General features: G+C 43.6%; 2 protein-coding genes across 8 annotated transcripts; one reads left to right on the top strand and one right to left on the bottom strand.

Annotated features, from left to right (window-relative positions):
• Nucleotides 1–665: 665 nt before the first annotated feature.
• LOC101162294 (serine/arginine repetitive matrix protein 2) lies at nt 666–11,144 on the bottom strand. 7 transcript variants are annotated; one of them, XM_020705024.2, is made up of 15 exons: nt 10,920–11,144; nt 10,127–10,131; nt 9,685–9,936; nt 9,383–9,478; nt 7,931–8,116; nt 6,043–6,132; nt 5,897–5,962; nt 5,796–5,822; nt 5,598–5,705; nt 5,222–5,369; nt 3,245–5,133; nt 1,881–2,528; nt 1,729–1,809; nt 1,259–1,372; nt 666–1,028 (listed from the first exon to the last, which is right to left on the bottom strand). In XM_020705024.2, the coding sequence occupies exons 3-15, from the start codon at nt 9,930–9,932 to the stop codon at nt 986–988; spliced, it is 3,744 nt and encodes a 1,247-aa protein (XP_020560683.1). In that variant the 5' UTR covers nt 9,933–9,936; nt 10,127–10,131; nt 10,920–11,144; the 3' UTR covers nt 666–985. The 7 variants fall into 7 exon arrangements, with proteins under 7 accessions (XP_020560683.1, XP_011476049.1, XP_011476045.1 ...); XM_011477747.2 differs by lacking the exon at nt 10,127–10,131 and having other exon boundaries at nt 3,245–4,843; nt 4,877–5,133; nt 10,920–11,117; XM_011477743.3 differs by lacking the exon at nt 10,127–10,131.
• Nucleotides 11,145–11,886: 742 nt separating this feature from the next.
• arl6ip1 (ADP ribosylation factor like GTPase 6 interacting protein 1) lies at nt 11,887–16,693 on the top strand. Its single transcript, XM_004071116.3, has 6 exons — nt 11,887–12,049; nt 13,089–13,222; nt 14,242–14,361; nt 15,135–15,252; nt 15,460–15,544; nt 15,965–16,693. The coding sequence occupies exons 1-6, from the start codon at nt 12,014–12,016 to the stop codon at nt 16,081–16,083; spliced, it is 612 nt and encodes a 203-aa protein (XP_004071164.1). The 5' UTR covers nt 11,887–12,013; the 3' UTR covers nt 16,084–16,693.

Raw genomic sequence — 16,693 nt, 5'->3', positions numbered from 1 at the left:
TCCCAATAACTTTGGCAGAAATGAGCAGCTTCCATGTGCTGGAATCTGGAAACTAAATCCCAAACCAGACAGATAGATGTGTATTTAAATATTTTATCATCTCTGCAAATGATGCATGTGTTGGGAGACAAATTTGTGCAGATCTAAAGAGACTTGCCATTAATTCTGACCATGGCTCAGGAGAGACCTTCAGACGGGGCAGGTGGGCTTGAAAGAATACAGAAAAGGAAAATAGTTAAGGTGCAGAGTCCGTCCAATCATTAGATTTTTAATTATTTTCCTCTGTCAGCACATTTTCACTTGAACTACTGTCCTTATTTTTTCTGACTGACTTCCAGTTTGAAATGTTCACGTGTGCACGCCTGCATCTTGATCTTTTCTGTACTTTGAACCACAGTGAGAGTTAAAGAAATTGAATGTGCTAAAGTTTTGGCCTTTGTCTTTCCCGTCACTAAAGTTTATCTTCAGTTATCGAATTCTTAATGTCTGCAAACAGCAACTTTTCAGTCTTCAAAAGATGAACCTTTTCCCTCTTTAAAAGGACTGTTGTCATGGAAACAGACAGATTTTCAACACAACCTCAGAGAAGAAGCATCTCCCACAGAGAACATCCTCCAGTTCGGCCCGGAGTGCTTCGGAAAGGACACAAAAGAGATCCACAAATGTAAAATGTACAGTTAAGTTTTATTTTATGACTTTCAACAAAGAAATAAACCACAATTCAGATTTGTCTAACATTACACTGGAGTCACAAATCAGTTACGTGATAAAACCAAATTTCAGACGGCTCATATCTACAGGAGAACAATCGGTTCAGGACAGTTTCAGGGCTACTTTGACGGTTTTTTGAATATTTCCAGTTCAGCTCATGAAAAAAAGTGGCAGCCGCCGTCCATCCCTGCAGAGCAAACACGCCTGCATTAGACCGCCGATGCCCATCTCTGAACACAGAACAGGAAGGAGGGGGCGTGGCCGCCGTGTGGACTCAGGTCCTCCGCCGGGAGCCCGGTGACCGTCTGCTGTCGGTCCTGCGGGCAGAAACACAAACGCTGCTTTAGAAACTCTTCTTAGAGGCAAAATGAAGTTAAATGAAAGCATTTCAGACATTTAAAGAACATTTTTAAACTATAAGAACATAAATAACACTTCATTTGTTTTGGACAACTACATGTCACCGATTCCATGTGAATCCAGTCATGCGACTCAAACCGGTTCAGGTACTAAAAAAGCAGCTCGGAGCGTCGGAGAGGACACATACCTGCGTTTGGGCAGCGGGGAGCGCGCAGCTCTCACGTGGCGTGGAGGAGAGTAACTGAGCGAGCGGGAATCCCTGAGGGAGTCGGCCGGCACGCGCTGACGCGCAGAAGGGCTGCTGGGAAAACACAAAACTTCAAACACGAGCGGACCGGTGTCAAACAAACACAAACTGACTTAGTGGCGTGAACATCTGAATGATCTGTTAACGGACACGGGAACAGTCACTGATGGAGGTCTTTATGTCTTTGTCCAGCTGCCATTATCCGATTTGTTTGTTTTTTAAACCTAAAATCTTTTAAAATAACGAATGAAAATGAGCCTTTTTTCAGAGGAACTCAAAATATTAAAAAACCAAAATCCTTGATCACCAAAACATGAAATAACCAAACTAAATGTTCTCCAGTTAAATTAACAACTACTACAGATTACATAAAAAGAGCAGGAAGAGTAGCTTCCTCGGTCATCGCGTACCTCTTCTTCTTTGTGTTCTTCTCGTCCTCAGAAGAAGAGGAGGATGAGGATGAAGGAGAGCTCTGGGCTTTCACCGGCTTCCTGTGAAGAAGAGTTTTATGAATCAGAGCTGCAGAGATCCAGACCGGAGATGCAAACGTCGGTCTGCTCACCCTTTGACTTGACCTTCCTCAGAGTCTGAGCTGTCCGAGGAGGACGAAGATGAAGATGAAGAGGACGAGGACGATGAGGAGGATGAAGAAGAGCTGCTGCTGCTGCTGCTTTTCTGGTTCACTTTGGCCTGTTTCCCGTTTGCCGAACTGGTCTTCCTGACCGTTAGGTCCGGCGCCTGTTGACCAGCGGGCGGCGACAGCTTCCTGGTTGGAGCCTGCGCCAGCTGTCTGCTTTCTGATTGGCTGGATGGAGACTTTGCGGTGGGATCAGAGCGCCGCGACTCTGCCGGCGCGACTCTCCTGCTTGGGGCTGGGGGGTGGGAGGAGTCTCTGGGAGGAGCCCGACTTTTCTGCTCCCCGTCCGGCTGCTTTGCCTCCACCCGAGCCGGCATCCGCTCCGCGTCCGCCGCTCCTTTTGTGTCCCCCCTCTGTGGTGACGGAGAGGGCGAGGACGAAGAGGAGGAGGAGCTGGAGGAGGAAGACGAGGAGGAGGAGGATCTGCTGGGTTGTGGAGCGCCTTTCGTGACCACAGGCTCCTTGGCCCTGCCCCTTTCTTGAGGTGCGTCCCTCTGTGTTGGCTTGTCCCTCTCTCTGGACAGCGAGCGGCTCAGTTTGCGGCGCTGCGGAGGAGACGGCGAGCGGCGGGACCTGGAGGAGGAAAACAACAAGCGTCAGTCTGAAACTCCCACATCAACGCGCCTGCAGTCACCATGTTGGGTTTCAGGTGCAGAAAAACAATTTTGTTCTTTTTATCAAACAAGTGCTGGATACGAAAAAAAAGAAATAATCCCAGAACGTTTGATACAATAAACCAAAATAGATCCGTTTCAGGTTTTTTTTTTTACTTCAGGTTTGTTTAACAGAAGAGTCATAAAACGTTCCATAACCTGACAGATGAATAAAAATGTAAACATTGTTTACATCTGCTGCAGCTCGTGGAACTAAACCACTGCTCACCATTTTTGCTGCACTGCTAATCTTAGGTTAGGGGGTTTAACGGGGATGTCGGTGAGAAAACCCTGAATTCATTCACAGTCAGAAAAAAACTGGGATTTTCTGGATATGATAGTAAATGTGAACCCACTGAACAACTTTATTAGCAGCATCAACTTGACGTTAGTCAGCCGATTGCTGAATAATCTGCATCATGATTATGGTCTGTGGGAACAACTGTCACAATAAATGCATATTTGGAGAAGAGACTCCTGGTTTTGTCTGTTAAATGCAGCTTTCCTGTATTTGGAAGCAGGAAGGCTCTCCTGTTTTACTCTGCTGGTTTCACTCTTTCAAACCACACATAAAACCTTCATGGGTGGAGCAGCAACACCTGCAGCTCCAGACCTGAGCGTGGCGCTGCGACCCACCTGACAAAGGGACTTGGTCTTCTTAGACTTCTGGATGTGGACCTGCTGCGCCTTTTAGGACTTCTGGATCTGGAACTGATGCGTCTCTTTGGACTCCTGGAACCAATGGTCCTCTTTGGACTCCTGGGTCTTGGACTGAAGCGTCTCCTTGGACTCCTGTAACTGACGGGTCTTCTTGGACTTCTGGATCTGGAACTGATGCGTCTTATTGGACTTCTAGTGCTCATGGGCCTCCTTGGACTTCTGGATCTAGAACTGACCCGCCTCCTAGGACTTCTGGACCTTGAATTCCTGACGGCTCTGACTCGTCTTTCATTTTCCCTTTGCCTCTCTCGTTCCCGCTCCGACCAAGTTGGAGGAGGAGAAGCTCTTCTGGACCGAGGTGGGGGTTCTTGGTACTGCCTTGGTGGTGTGCGATGAGGTGGGGAGTGGGCTGAGGTCTTCTGTGGGGGAGAAGGAGACCTTCTGGCGGGAGGGCTTTGTCTCATAGTTCTTCTGACTCCATCCCTGTTGGTTTCTCGCTCCCTCGGACCACCTTTCTCCTGGTGAGGTGGAGACCTGCCCCTGACTCTGTCGTCCGCTCTGCTGGGTGGAGACGGTGCAGAACTGGGGCTGTCTATCTGTGTGGGACTGTAGCGCTCCTGTCCTTTAGCTGGGGGCCTAGTTTCTTCTGCAGGGCCTCTGCGGGGAGCCCTCTCCCCCTCACGCCGCTCTCCTCCGCTGTCTGTCTGGGATCTGTTTGCTCCTTCGGGGGCAGCGGCCTCCTTTCTGCCGTTGGTGATGTACCTCTGAACTGCTGCCCCGATGGCAGCCAGATCCTTCTTCTTGGGACTGTTTCGTTTCATCGCTGCTGGTCCAGATGCTTGAGCTTCATCCTGATCTTTGGAGGACGCAGAAGAGTTGGAAGATGAAGAGGAAGATGAGGAGCTGTCACTATCGCTGTCACTGCTGCTGCTGCTCCCGCTGCTGCTGCTCCCACTGCTGCTGCTGCTTTCTCTTCGTTTCTCCACCCGTTTGGGCTTGTCCTCAGACATCTTTTCTTTTGCAGGGCTTCTCGTCTTTGGCTGCTTCTCAGTCGTCTCGGCGCGGTCGCTTCGCAGTCTCTCTGAAGGTTTTGATCGGTCTGCAAAGGAGGGAGGCTGCACCTCCTCTCTGCTTCTACTAGACTCCGCCTCCCTCTGCTTGTTGGGATACCTGTCCCTCTCCTTGGATCTGTCCCTGCTTGTTACTTGACTCTTCTTATCCTCCTGCTCCCGTTGGTGGACCCTGCTGACTGGAGAGCGGGAGGCAGGTGACACCGAGCCACGAGATAAACGTCTGCTCCTGTTTCTGTCGCTCCTCTGCTGGTGTGGAGACGCTTCTCTTTTCCGGGTCTCTTCTGGTACCTTCAGCGTCTTTGTCCTCTCTTTTTCAGGCGGAGGCGAAGGAGAAGAGGAATCCCGTCTCACTTTTCTGTTTCCATCCCCTGCAGACTCTACATTTCTTTCTTTCCTCACTTCTTGTCTAGGAGGAGACGGCGACGACGACGACGAGTCATGTCTGGTCCTCTGAGGTACAACCTCCTTCGCCTTGTCTCTCTTCTCCGTACTCCTTGAGCGCCTCTTTTTCTGCATCTCAATGCTCCTTGAACGCCTCTTTTTCTGCATCTCAATGCTCCTTGAACGCCTCTTTTTCTGCATCTCAATGCTCCTTGAACGCCTCCTTTTCTGCATCTCTCTACTTCTGGAGCGCCTCCCTCTGTCGCTATCCTTCTGTCTACTTCTAGATCTTCTTCCTTTCTCCTTCTCCGTGGCCTGTGGAGGGGGAGATGGGGATGAGGAGTCGTGTCTCCTGTTGGGTTTCTCTGCTTCCCTGTGTCGCTCCTTCTCTCTTTCCATATGGCTCCTCCTCTGCAGGGAGAAGAAGTCAGCATCCGTACAAACGTCCACACCTCATCCCACATCCGGGTTTTGGAGCAGAGGAAAAAGCAGGTCTTACCCCGTCCCCTGGAGGCTGTTGTGGGCTGTGCTCCTCAGACCTGCCCCTCCTCCTGTCTGCCGGTCTCCCTTTTCTACCTTCATCGACTGTCTTGGCAGTTTGACCCTTCTCCCGCAGCCTTGGAGGAGACGGAGACGTGCTGCTGATGCTGAGGAGAAGACATTCAAGAGCTTTGATTTAAAGTTTGATTGAAGAAAAAAAGTCCATAAATCAACAAAAATGGCTGGAGATCAACTTACAGAGTTCCTAAAACTCCATTTGTCATTTTGACTTATCAAATAACTAAAATACTACTATTTATTTCATAGACACCTGTGCTGACAGCCATTTTTTGGTCAAACGGTTAAAGTCTGAGAAAGCCGTCATCTATTCTCACCTTTGAACGGAGCTGGAGGAGTCACTCCTTTGTCGACCCGCATTTCTGTTTGGGGGACTTTTACTTCTCTTCTTCTTTTTGGAGACTTTCTTCTTCTCGTCTGAACCACTAAAAAAAAAAAAAAGCAGAAAAGAAAAATCAGTTGAGATGAACTCCAGAGACAGGAACCCTCAGCTGAGGAGCTGCAGCGTCTCCTACCTGTCGTCTTCATCCTCTGACACCTCTCTGAAAAAACAGATTCACGTCACGTGGAGGAAATAGAAAGAAAATGAAGGAGGATGAAACTTTTAGAGCCGTACCGTTTCTTTTTCTTCTTTTTGGATTTCTTTTCTCTGTGAGGAGATGGAGACGAACTCTCTGAGCTGCTACAGAAAAAGAAAAAAAAAGTCAGACCATCTCTTCATTCCCTTCATGCGTTCTCTGCTCTCATGGACCATCGTGTGACCTGTCTCTTTTCTTGGTCTTGTTCTTCTTCTTCTTCTTCCTGCTGCGTTTCTTTGGAGGGGAGTCGGAACCGTCCGAATCTTCCACCAGCCTGCCAAAGCAAAGTGAGAGACGTCAGGAACTGAGGTGTCTTTACAAACCACACCGCAATTACAAGTTCATATGACTGAGTAGAAAACCCTGTTAGTGATTCTTCAAATGCACAAACAGGATCATATGCTTATTCTTATGTTAGATGTATTATGTGGTGAAATGTTCCAGTAAACCCTTTTGCAAATACGAATAAAGTAAAACTGGATCATCTCAATTAATCATGAAGAATATTCAGCAAGAATCATCCAATTTTAATCCATTCAAGGTTTGAAACACTTTCAAGGCTATTGGAAGATTTTACAGCATGTTTTTAATGTCTTATTTTATTTCTAAACAGAAGCTAACCACTTTAAGCTCTTGTGTGCACAACAACATGCACTTTATCATGACTTCATTGATACTCCTGGGTGAAATCCTTTCCAACGGTCACAGAAAACACTAAACTACAACCGCTGCAGCCTCGTCTCCCACACATCGGATGCAGTCCTGTTCTCACCCAGCAATTTCAGTTTCACGTCGAAAACGTCAGAAGTTCTAATGAGCGGCAAACGCATCATTTTCAGGCTTAGACACATGTGGCATACATGAACTCGTCCGCCTGAAAGTCCCATAGAAACAAAAAAGCTCAAATGTTTCCCTACAAATAACACGCTAAGCCTGAAAGAGACTTTAACCTTTAAAATCTAGTGGTTTCTCTCAGAATTTTCCCTTTTTTTCTTTAGAAAACTGAAGTAAAGGGAAACTCTTTAACCGCTGTAGTGCAACAAAACAGAATCCATGTCTTTGTTTTGCAGATTTGCTTCTCAACCGAGTTTCTTCACAGCAGTGGAGACGGGCGTCTGATGAGACCAGAGGACAGACGACAATTAGGCTGATTTTGATGAAAGTATGGAAAGGTGGTAGATTTGGAGAGAGTGATGTTCAGAAATTCCAGAAATATACACTAGAAATGCATATTTTAAATCTTTGAAAGTTATTTAGTCTGATAAACATGAAAAGAATGATGGTGAGACAGCAGCCTTCAACCTATGAACAAATTTTAGCTTCTGATTCAGACTAATTCTACCTGTAAAAAGGTTAGAATAGTCGTAAATTGTGAGCTGAAATAGTGAGGATTTGTTTGCATTAAAAAGGTCACCATAAAAGAAGAAAGATAAATATGAGAAAACTCGTGAAATTAGGAGGGAAAAACTCCAAATTCTAAAAGAATAATATATAAAGAATAAAAATCAGATAGATATATAAAGGATATATAAAGATGTATATGATTTAAAAACGTTACAAGGAAAAAGTTGTGCTTTTTATGTAATTTCATTACATAAAATAATTTCATAAATTTTTTATTTCATTTGATTTCATTAAAGTTGTTCATTAGCAAAAATAAAAAGTAAACCAGATTCAATGAGATTCTTGAGCCGCCCTTTTTCATCCCATTTCTCTGAATTAAACACCTTCAATTGGCTTTGTTGAAACATTTTAAAAGCTAAATTTAACTTTTTATTTTTGAAAAAAAAAAATATCAAAGAATTTCCGAGTAAAATTAGGACTTTTTAAAGCATAAATATACAACTTTATCTCATAACTTGTAATATTTTTAGTCCTATTTAAACTATTTTCTCTTCATTTAACGACTTTATTCCAATATTTTTTTGGTTTATATTCATTTGTTATGATAGCTTAAATTAATATAAAACAGAGTACCCTAAAGGTTTCCTTTTTCAGATACTAAGCCTTCCCTCGCACTTTAGTCCTTTAGTAGAGAATGTGAAAGCTTAAAGAACAGATTTTGTTCTCACGTATATTTCTGCTGTTGCAGCTTCTCCCTCTCTAAACGCTCCTGCTCTCTTTTCTCCTTCTCCTTCTCCTTGCGATCGGCGTGGAAGGACGATCCGTCCACGTAGTCGCTGGCGATGCCAAAAGCAGCACGGAGACGGTCGTTCTTCTGCTGGTTTGCAGCAGCCATGGCATGAGTCTCTGTCACCCTGAGAGGACAGAAAAACCACTTTAGTCATAAACAAAGCGCATTGAAAAGTCCAGATAAACACATAAGCCATGAAAGTCCATGGGTGCTGACACTTATAGATGTATTGCAGCTTCACCTGCTTTCATTTATAGCAGATGCGTCAAACTCCAGCCCCCGAAGGGCTTCAGTGGCAGGTTGGTTGAAAAACATCTTAGACACCAGCCACCAGCTGTGACGGTGTGGGATTTTTGATCACCGCGGTGATGAACCAGCAGGCGGCGCTGTGTCGCGGTTAACCGCAGGTTTACATATTGAAGTTCAAGCAACAAACTCTATTGGGATCAGTCTAATGCCACGTTCACACACCGGCCTCGACAATGCCCGTTTAAACGACCACTTCCAATGAAAAGTCTGTGTAAACGCATGTTTCAGGCTTCCGCGTTCAAAACTCTCGTGTTTGTGCGTCGCTAAGGACATTTTTAAGACAAAACGCACAGCCATTCAGGTTGAACAATCAGGGACTCTGACTTGGTAGTGACTCCCATGGAAGGCGTCCATCTTAATTCACAGAAGTACCAACCGTTTGAAAATTGATCATTATAATCATTGAAAATTAATAATCGGGGTTAGTGCCTGGCCATAATTATATGACACCAAGTCTTTCATATATCGGAAAAGAGATGTGAAAAAAAGAAGCCTGGAGCTAGATCCACAAGATTTACACCCCTTCGACATTTCGCACCAAGCGACTGTGAGCACATGCGCTACGATCAAGAAGCGCTGGCCCAGTGTGAACATCATATAATAATAATAATAATAATAATGGATTGGATTTATCTGTGCTTTTCAAGACACTCAAAGTGCTTACAGTGTGTCCATTATTCATTCACTCCTGATTCATACTTGGTGATGGTAGCTACTGATGTAGCCACAGCTGCCCTGGGGCAGACTGACAGAGGCGTGGCTGCCATTTCGCGCCTACGGCCCCTCTGACCATCACCGGGATCATTCATACACATTCACACACCAGTGGAGCCACACTGGAGGCAAGGAGGGTGAAGTGTCTTGCCCAAGGACACAACGACATTTTGGCTGGTGGGAGCGGGGATCGAACCGCCAACCCTTCGGTCATTGGACGACCCGCTCAACCACCTGAGCCACTGTCGCCACTATATGCAAAAAGTGCATCCAAGAACCTGCGTTCAGCGCATTCTTGACCGTGCAACACCTGCCCTGTGTGTACGTAGCTTAAGTGCGATGCCAGAATTCCAGATCAAGTCCTTACGTTGGTTTCTGAGTGCTGGAGGGAGGCGGCTCCTCCTTTTCCTGAAGCATCATCCTGAAACTGTTCACCTTTTCCTCAATCTCTTCTGCTGCATACCTGAATGACCAAACAACAGAGACAAGCCATAGCTACCTTAATATGCAGTTTCAGATCAAACACGTTTTTTCCCAACAAAAATATTCTATTCTAAAATAAAAACAGCAATCCTTCATGAAAAAGGAATATAGTAATGGACAAAAAGTCTGTTTAATGATGTAAAACTTATTGATAAATAATCCTAAAATGGTTTTGTAGTTCTTTACCCTTGCTCCTCCATCATGTCTTGTAGTTCAGCACATTTGACCTCTAGCTGCCTCTTGCGCTGATGCTCCAGGATGTCCGCATTGGGCTGCCGGTTCAGCTGACTCTCCAGCCTCTCCCGGTCCTTCTCATCTCGTTCGCCGCCGCGCTCGTCCCGCGGGCGCTTGACCCGCACACTCGACAGGTTGCGCTGCACATAACCGTTGGTGCCGCTGCCCCGCGGAGTCGTCAGGCCGATGCCATTGTACATGGCTCTGCAGAGGAAAAAAGAGGTGCTGAACCTAACTTTATCCCAAATTTACAAATTCCTGTGAAGGAAAATCTTTCATTCCTAAGTGTTTGCAGAACTGAACTTCCACACACATCTGCGACGACCTGCATACTAATAAAATAAGGGCAGTAAAAGGGATTGTCTCATTTTGCCAATGATGCAAATATATCAACCAATCTATTCCATTTATTATTATCTCCATTAATGTTTTATAACCTGATAAAGTAAACATTGTGGATACACAGAGAAAAAAACGTTATTATCCAGGAAAGAGAAATATTGTATATTTTAGTTTAAACTCAGAATCAGAACATTCAAGGTCTGTTGAAATGCAATGTGGCAGAGCAGCAGATTATTTTAACCCGTTTTAGATTTTCTTCAAACAAATAACATGGGAATACAGTGGATTACGGTTTCCATATCATTATCTGACGCATGTCTCTTTTTAAAATGGCAGACGTGGCGATTCCCTTGTCAAGATCGCTTGGTATTTTTAATCTGTAAAAAAAACTGATTTTAAAAATAAACCATAAAAGAAAAAAAAACAAACCTAAAAGTGTGAAATCAGTGGTGCATCACAAAACGAAACTCTCCCAGCAACAACAATTGGGTAACAATCTGGTGAGCCGAGTTTACCGTACAGGCTCGAATGATAATCAGCCTTCAACACACATAGTAAGGAGTCCGGAGACTCAAGAAAACGTGCGCACTCACTGTTAAGTTGCATTTACGAGGAAAGTGTTGTTTTTTCGACTATAATACACGTGCGCAGACATAGGCCTTTTGCTGTAAGTGACTTTAAAACTTCACTAATGTCATCAGAAATACTACAAAAAATGTATTTCTAGGCTATACTAACGTTTTATGTTTAAATAAATTATCCAAGAAGGCCTGAATAAATTAAACAGGTAGAATTCACGCATTAGCTAGCTAACTAACTAGCATGCTAATATAACAGCTACGTACCAATTTGTAGGTTTCGCTCGATTTTTCTTTCTTTTAAAAGAAAATACCGAACTTATATCAACTTAAACTTTGCGTCTGATACCTTACTCCACTGTCAAATTGGTCGAATTGATCCTCAAAACAACCGTATCCTTAGAACAAAAGCACTCTTAGCACTGTTAGCAACCAGATAGCTCTCAATTCAACCACGGCATAAGTGAGAGGAAGACAAAACTACGTCACACGTTCAACAGTCGTCCAAACCGTGATGCGTTCAAGTGCCGTAAGATAATAGTAGGAACATTGATGTTCATGAGAATTGCGTAGTTTAGTAATGCATTTATTAACTACATTTGCTTATCATTAATTTGTAATAAAGTGAACTGAGCCACAATACTAAACAAAATTCTAAAAGGTATTATTTTTTCCTGATATACTGAAGTAAAGGTTAAACCCATTAGTAATGAATTCATTTAAAAGTTTAGAAGCGTTTCATCAAACCATATTAAAATTGAAAAATAAAATGTGTAACTATCCATTTTTTTCTGAAATATTATTCAGCTAGTGATATTTTTAAAATTGTTTTACAAAATTGTATATTTTACTTTCATCTGTGAGCACTTTTCTGTTGTCTATTTTGAATTTGTTTCTAAAATATTCAGTACGTTAAAGACGATTTTGAATTTTTAACTCAAACCTTTAAAAGGAAACGTGAGTCACTTTTTTAAATTTCCTTATTTCTAACAAACGTGTTTTTTACTATTATTTTTATTTATTTATTTATTTATTTATTTATTTATTTATTTATTTATTTATTTATTTATTTATTTATTTATTGGACATAGCGAAGGGACATTTTTAAATGTATGGATGTGTTTTATTTAATTGCTTTTAAAAAGGACAATTGTCGGTGTGCAGAGAAGCATAGAACTTCATTTCCCAGAATGCAAGTGGTTAAAGTTGACGCAGGTTTTGAGATAAAAACATCCTGTCTTAGCTCGACCGTTAGAGACGCCGAAGCAGCAGGTGGAGTGCAGTCTAATCCCCAGCTCCAGTTTAGCTGTAGAACTTTAAGGGGTTTCACGCCACAAATCTAAAACACCGAAACCACCGTGATGGCTGAAGGCGACAACAAAAGTTCAAACGTAATAGTAAGTGCACAATTTCCCTCCTTTTCTTCATCTCGTGACGTATTTTGGTGGTTTTAGCCTAATGTGTTCAACGTTAGCATGACTCGCAGATGCTAATTTTACTAGCTTTTCGCCGCATAATATTTCCATTAATGTTCATTATTAACTTACAAACTGTTAATAATATTAACTTAAAGTTTTGTTTGTATATGTTGTTAAAATTAGTTGAGCTTTCCACCGCGACTCTTCTTTTTTAACGCTAGTAGCTAACGTTAGCTAGCTATCTAGCATGATTTTTAGCTGGGTTTAGCCTTCATCGATCGAAGATTTTGATTGTTGAATGTTAAAATTGCATAACATAAGCTTTAATTCTTAATAATATAAAACGATATATGATTCTTCTTTTGGTTTTACTAACAGAAATGTTGGCATGTACGTTGGTTATTTCTCAGAGACGCCCCAGTGGGTTTAATTAAAATACTCCCCGCATTATAATCGTTTTGCGGAACATGTCTCGTTGCGGATACTATAGTTTTAAAGCTCCATTATTGCCTAATTTAAGACTTCCGCTTAATTGAGCCACGTCATTTCCCCAACTTTTAGAATAAATTACTCAAACCAAACTGTTGGTTTTTGGGCTTTTGGCTGCAGTGCCAGACCCTCCTAAAAAGAGTTTAGGCCTCATTTCAGTCACAGTGCAGCATTAGACTAATGATTTAAGTGTCACCCTGTGGGTAATAATTTCCAGTGAGTCACAGTTTTGTTATCAGTGACTCTGACTGATAGCTTTTGTTTTAAGGAAGATGTTTTTAGAAAGGGAAAGGCTGACAAGAGACCAAACAAAGAAGGGAGTGTATAGACAAATATTCATTTGTCGTTTTAACTATTTATTCAGGAATGTTCCTGAAAGCTTTCTTCTGTTTTTGATTCATCTGCTGTCAAAATAGAGTAAAAGCAGGAATAAAAAAAAAAGTCATCAAAATAGAAACATTTTTTTTTACTGGGGACTCCAGACTGGTTGGTTGGTACCGGGTTTGCTGAAGCAGTGTTCTGTGTTTAGGCTCAGGAAACTGCACAGCTGGAGGAGCAGCTGCAGGCCTGGGGAGAGGTGATCCTGGCTGGGGATCGTGTTCTGCGATGGGAGAAGCCCTGGTTCCCTGGAGCTCTAGTGGGAGCTACCACCGTGATCTTCTTGTAAGTCGGGTTTACTCTATGCTGGGTTGGGTTTTAGAACATGCCATACCAGAATGGTTTCATCTGGGATTCTTTCATTTTTCTTTCGGATGTCTACTTTTAAAGATCGACGCTTGAATTGTTAATGAGGTGACCTGTAAGGACAAAAGGAGGATATATAGTAATGTCGCTACAGAGAATTTGCTCTGAAAAGTCCAATTTCCATGAAAACTTGAGAAACTCTTCATTTTTATGTTTCATTCTTAGAGTTGAACAACAATTGCTTCTTTCAGGCCTAATTTTGTTGCAACACAAGGTTTTTCTTTGCCTGAGGGAAAGTTTTCGGTTCTCTTTCACTCTGCCTTCAGTTTTTATCAGAGTGCAAATGCAGTTGTGTAAATGTTTTCAGAGTTGAGAGAAGTTGGTAAATGAAAATGTATGTAAGGATTTAAAACTTTTAAAGGTAGTCAGACTCATTGACCCACGATGAGGGAATCTCACCTTCTTGGGATCTTCAGTGCTGTTGCCCAGACTTGCGTAAACTCATGTCGGCACATGGAAAAACTGAGGTTTACGGCTATTACCATGTGTTCTCTCACATCATGCTGCATTAGACACTGAGTTGTTTGTATTTGCCAACGTCTCTCTTTTTAACTTCCCGTGTGCTGCGCTGCGCCTTTTCCTGTAGATTTAGAGCTTTTTGTATCTGAAGTCATATTCAGAAAAAAAAGCTGCAAACTATCAAACATTTCTAGTTGTATAAAATATCACAGCCTGAAGATGCAGACTAGCTTGTTGGGTTTAAAAAGCACTTTGTGTTTTGTTAAAATCACAGTTCAGCTGCTTTCTTAATGTGCTGCATTCCTGTTTAATTCCCCCAGTGTCCACGCCCTTCCTCCATCTGCAGCCCACAGTTGGATGATTGTTTATCAGCCTCGCAATACTTTTTCAGATGTCGTATTCATAACCGCACAGAAACCTCTGTGTGTTGTTGTTTTTTTTTTTCAAGTAGATGTTTGAATGTTTGCTTCCTGTTTCAGGCTGGTGTATTACCTGGACCCGTCAGTGCTGACTGGACTCTCCTGCACAGTCATGCTGCTCTGCTTGGCTGACTACTTGGTTCCCACCCTCGCCCCCCGAGTATTTGGCTCCAATAAGTGGTGAGAGGATCACCCAACCCTGTTTTGATTCTTAGTTTGGCATCAGAGCCGACTTGGTTGACAAAAAAGTCTGAATGGTTTTGTCTTCATGGTGGACTTCTCTTTGTCAGACGTGATGCCTAAACGGAATGTTCATTGAGCTTTGAAATGTCAGAATGAGCTGAGAAGCCAGTTCACTGAAAACCAGACACCATGACGGCAGAGCGACACGCCGCAGGTGGCCAAGGGCGCCCTTCATCCCTCTCTTGGTGTCTTAGGTTTCTGGATATTTAACCCCCCATCAGCTGTCCGTGACCCGCGCTGCTCTACTTAACACAAATAGCAGCAGACGGGCTGGTGGTGTTCAGCAGCTTTTATTTGACTGTCTATTCTGGGTCATCTGAACCTCCAGTATCTGTTCGGATGACGTTTTTCATTTTGCAGCTTCAGCCAGGCTGTCGTTCTGTCTGACCAGCTCGCTGACTTTTGTTGTCCGTTGCTGAGACTGCAGAGGAGTCTGATCAAAACGATGTCCTAAGGTCGATGAATGTGACTGAGCGTGCTCCCGCTCTGAGAACACAGGCAATGACTCGGCAAAGTGGGGGGGCAGTGCTCCAACATGGGGGTTTCAAGAAAGTTTTCCCTTTTTTTAGTGAGGAAATATTAAGGCTGTGAACATGCAGAAACTGCGGTCAGCAGCCATCCATGAAGCAAAGCCGCTTATCAAAGTTTAATAAAACGAGGTCACGCTTTCTCCCACCCCTCACACAGTGTTCTTAACCGTTTGAGTGCAGGACTACTGAGCAGCAGCAACGCTTCCATGAGATTTGCGGAAACCTGGTGAAGAGTCAGAAGAGGGTTGTTGGCTGGTGGAAGCGTCTCTGCGCTCTGAAGGAGGAGAAGCCCAAAATGGTAAATTTAAACGCTGCAAGTGAACAGCAGAGCGTTTGAAACTGCGGCCCAGATTAAAACTTCATCTGACTAGGCTGAGCCGGTCCGCTTGTAACTGGGTTACAAGCAGCAGGAGTCCCAAACTTTAACATAAAGCACTTCCTTTTTGTTTTTGATGAGTTTCTCTCTAAGCTCAGGAAGTTCTCCCCCATTGTTTCATCTTCACAGTACTTTGCCTCAGTGATCAGCAGCCTGCTGGCAGTGGCCTGGATCGGACAGCAGGTGCACAACCTCTTCCTCACCTACCTGACTGGTAAGGTTGTGTCTTTGTTGTGTTGTCGTGACAATGTGCTTACTCTGCAGTTTTTCAGCTACTCGTGACTTTCAGGCTTCCTGCTACTGTAGATCAATCCACAGATCAATGCGGGCTTTTAGAGGCGCACCCTCCTGCTGTTTAAACCTGTGACACATCTGCTGATTCACAGATGTGTCACAGGTGAACCTCTGTCAGCTCCAGCGCTCTGAGACATGTCTAGAAGTCAGAACAAAAGTGGAGAGCAAGTTTCTTCATGATCACTTGTGCTTCATGTCAAGTCAAACTTGTTCCTCCAGCTGCTTTCTTCTTTTTAAAAAAAAAAGTTTTTTTTGCATTCTGTTCTTTGTGAGAAATTGTGTTGTGCAAACGGTTCCAAAAGCTGACGCACCGTATTGATGGCGGTCGCCTCTTCTGCAGTGAGCTTCCTGCTTCTGCTGCCCGGGCTGAACCAGCACGGCATCATCAGCAAGTACGCGGGCATGGCGAAGAGGGAGATCAACAAGCTGCTGAAGCAGAAGGAGAAGAAGAACGAATAGACACGACGAAAGGCGCTGGAACGAAGCGTTGCCGAGGACGACGAGAGGCTCTGTCTGCAAATAAAACGCACTTTTTGTTTTTCACACCTTGGAAAAAATTGGCCGTTTTCACACCTTTAGACCTCGCCACCCTTCAGTTTTAAAGACACCCGTGCATGCAGCCACAGCTTTAGGTTTGTCACCTGTGAACGGCACAGCCCACTCTTTGTTTTTAGGTCAGGTGAGCTTTATTTTAAAGAATCTGCGATACTATGACGCCACTCGTTCTTAGACTTTGACTACTGAAGCAGCTTTTTATCCGCTCTCACAATAATCATGTTTTTTGGGGTGAAGTTTAGATAAAGAGCCAATTCTGAGGTTTCACTGATGTAAGACGATTCAGCTTTAGCGGGACTGAACCCAAAACTGGATTTAAGGCTGAGCTGATCAAGAGTCCAGACTGCTGAACCCACACAAGCTGGACCCTGTGTTTGTTTGGGGGGAGGGGGGTGTACAAAGCTTCTCATGTCTGTCCGTTCTGTTTGTTTTCTCTCATTTTCTTTGTTCATAGTCTTTACAATTTTTGTTGTAACTGGAAATCTCAACTATAATAAAGTTTCATTTTAAGTTA

The sequence above is a fragment of the Oryzias latipes genome, chromosome 8 (genome assembly GCF_002234675.1).
Source record: "Oryzias latipes chromosome 8, ASM223467v1".
Taxonomy (NCBI): domain Eukaryota; kingdom Metazoa; phylum Chordata; class Actinopteri; order Beloniformes; family Adrianichthyidae; genus Oryzias; species Oryzias latipes.
Note: the sequence above shows the minus strand (reverse complement) of the source record. Positions and strands in the feature narration are given on the sequence as shown.

Coding starts and splice junctions, on each gene's coding strand:
- LOC101162294 (XM_020705024.2), bottom strand. CDS start 9,932: ATGTACAATGGCATCGGCCTGACGACTCCGCGGGGCAGCGGCACCAAC. Junction 5,823..5,896: donor AAAAAGAAGAAAAAGAAACG/GTACGGCTCTAA, acceptor CTGTTTTTTCAG/AGAGGTGTCAGAGGATGAAG. Junction 1,029..1,258: donor TCCCCGCTGCCCAAACGCAG/GTATGTGTCCTC, acceptor TTCTGCCCGCAG/GACCGACAGCAGACGGTCAC.
- arl6ip1 (XM_004071116.3), top strand. CDS start 12,014: ATGGCTGAAGGCGACAACAAAAGTTCAAACGTAATA. Junction 14,362..15,134: donor GTATTTGGCTCCAATAAGTG/GTGAGAGGATCA, acceptor GTTTGAGTGCAG/GACTACTGAGCAGCAGCAAC. Junction 15,545..15,964: donor CTTCCTCACCTACCTGACTG/GTAAGGTTGTGT, acceptor CCTCTTCTGCAG/TGAGCTTCCTGCTTCTGCTG.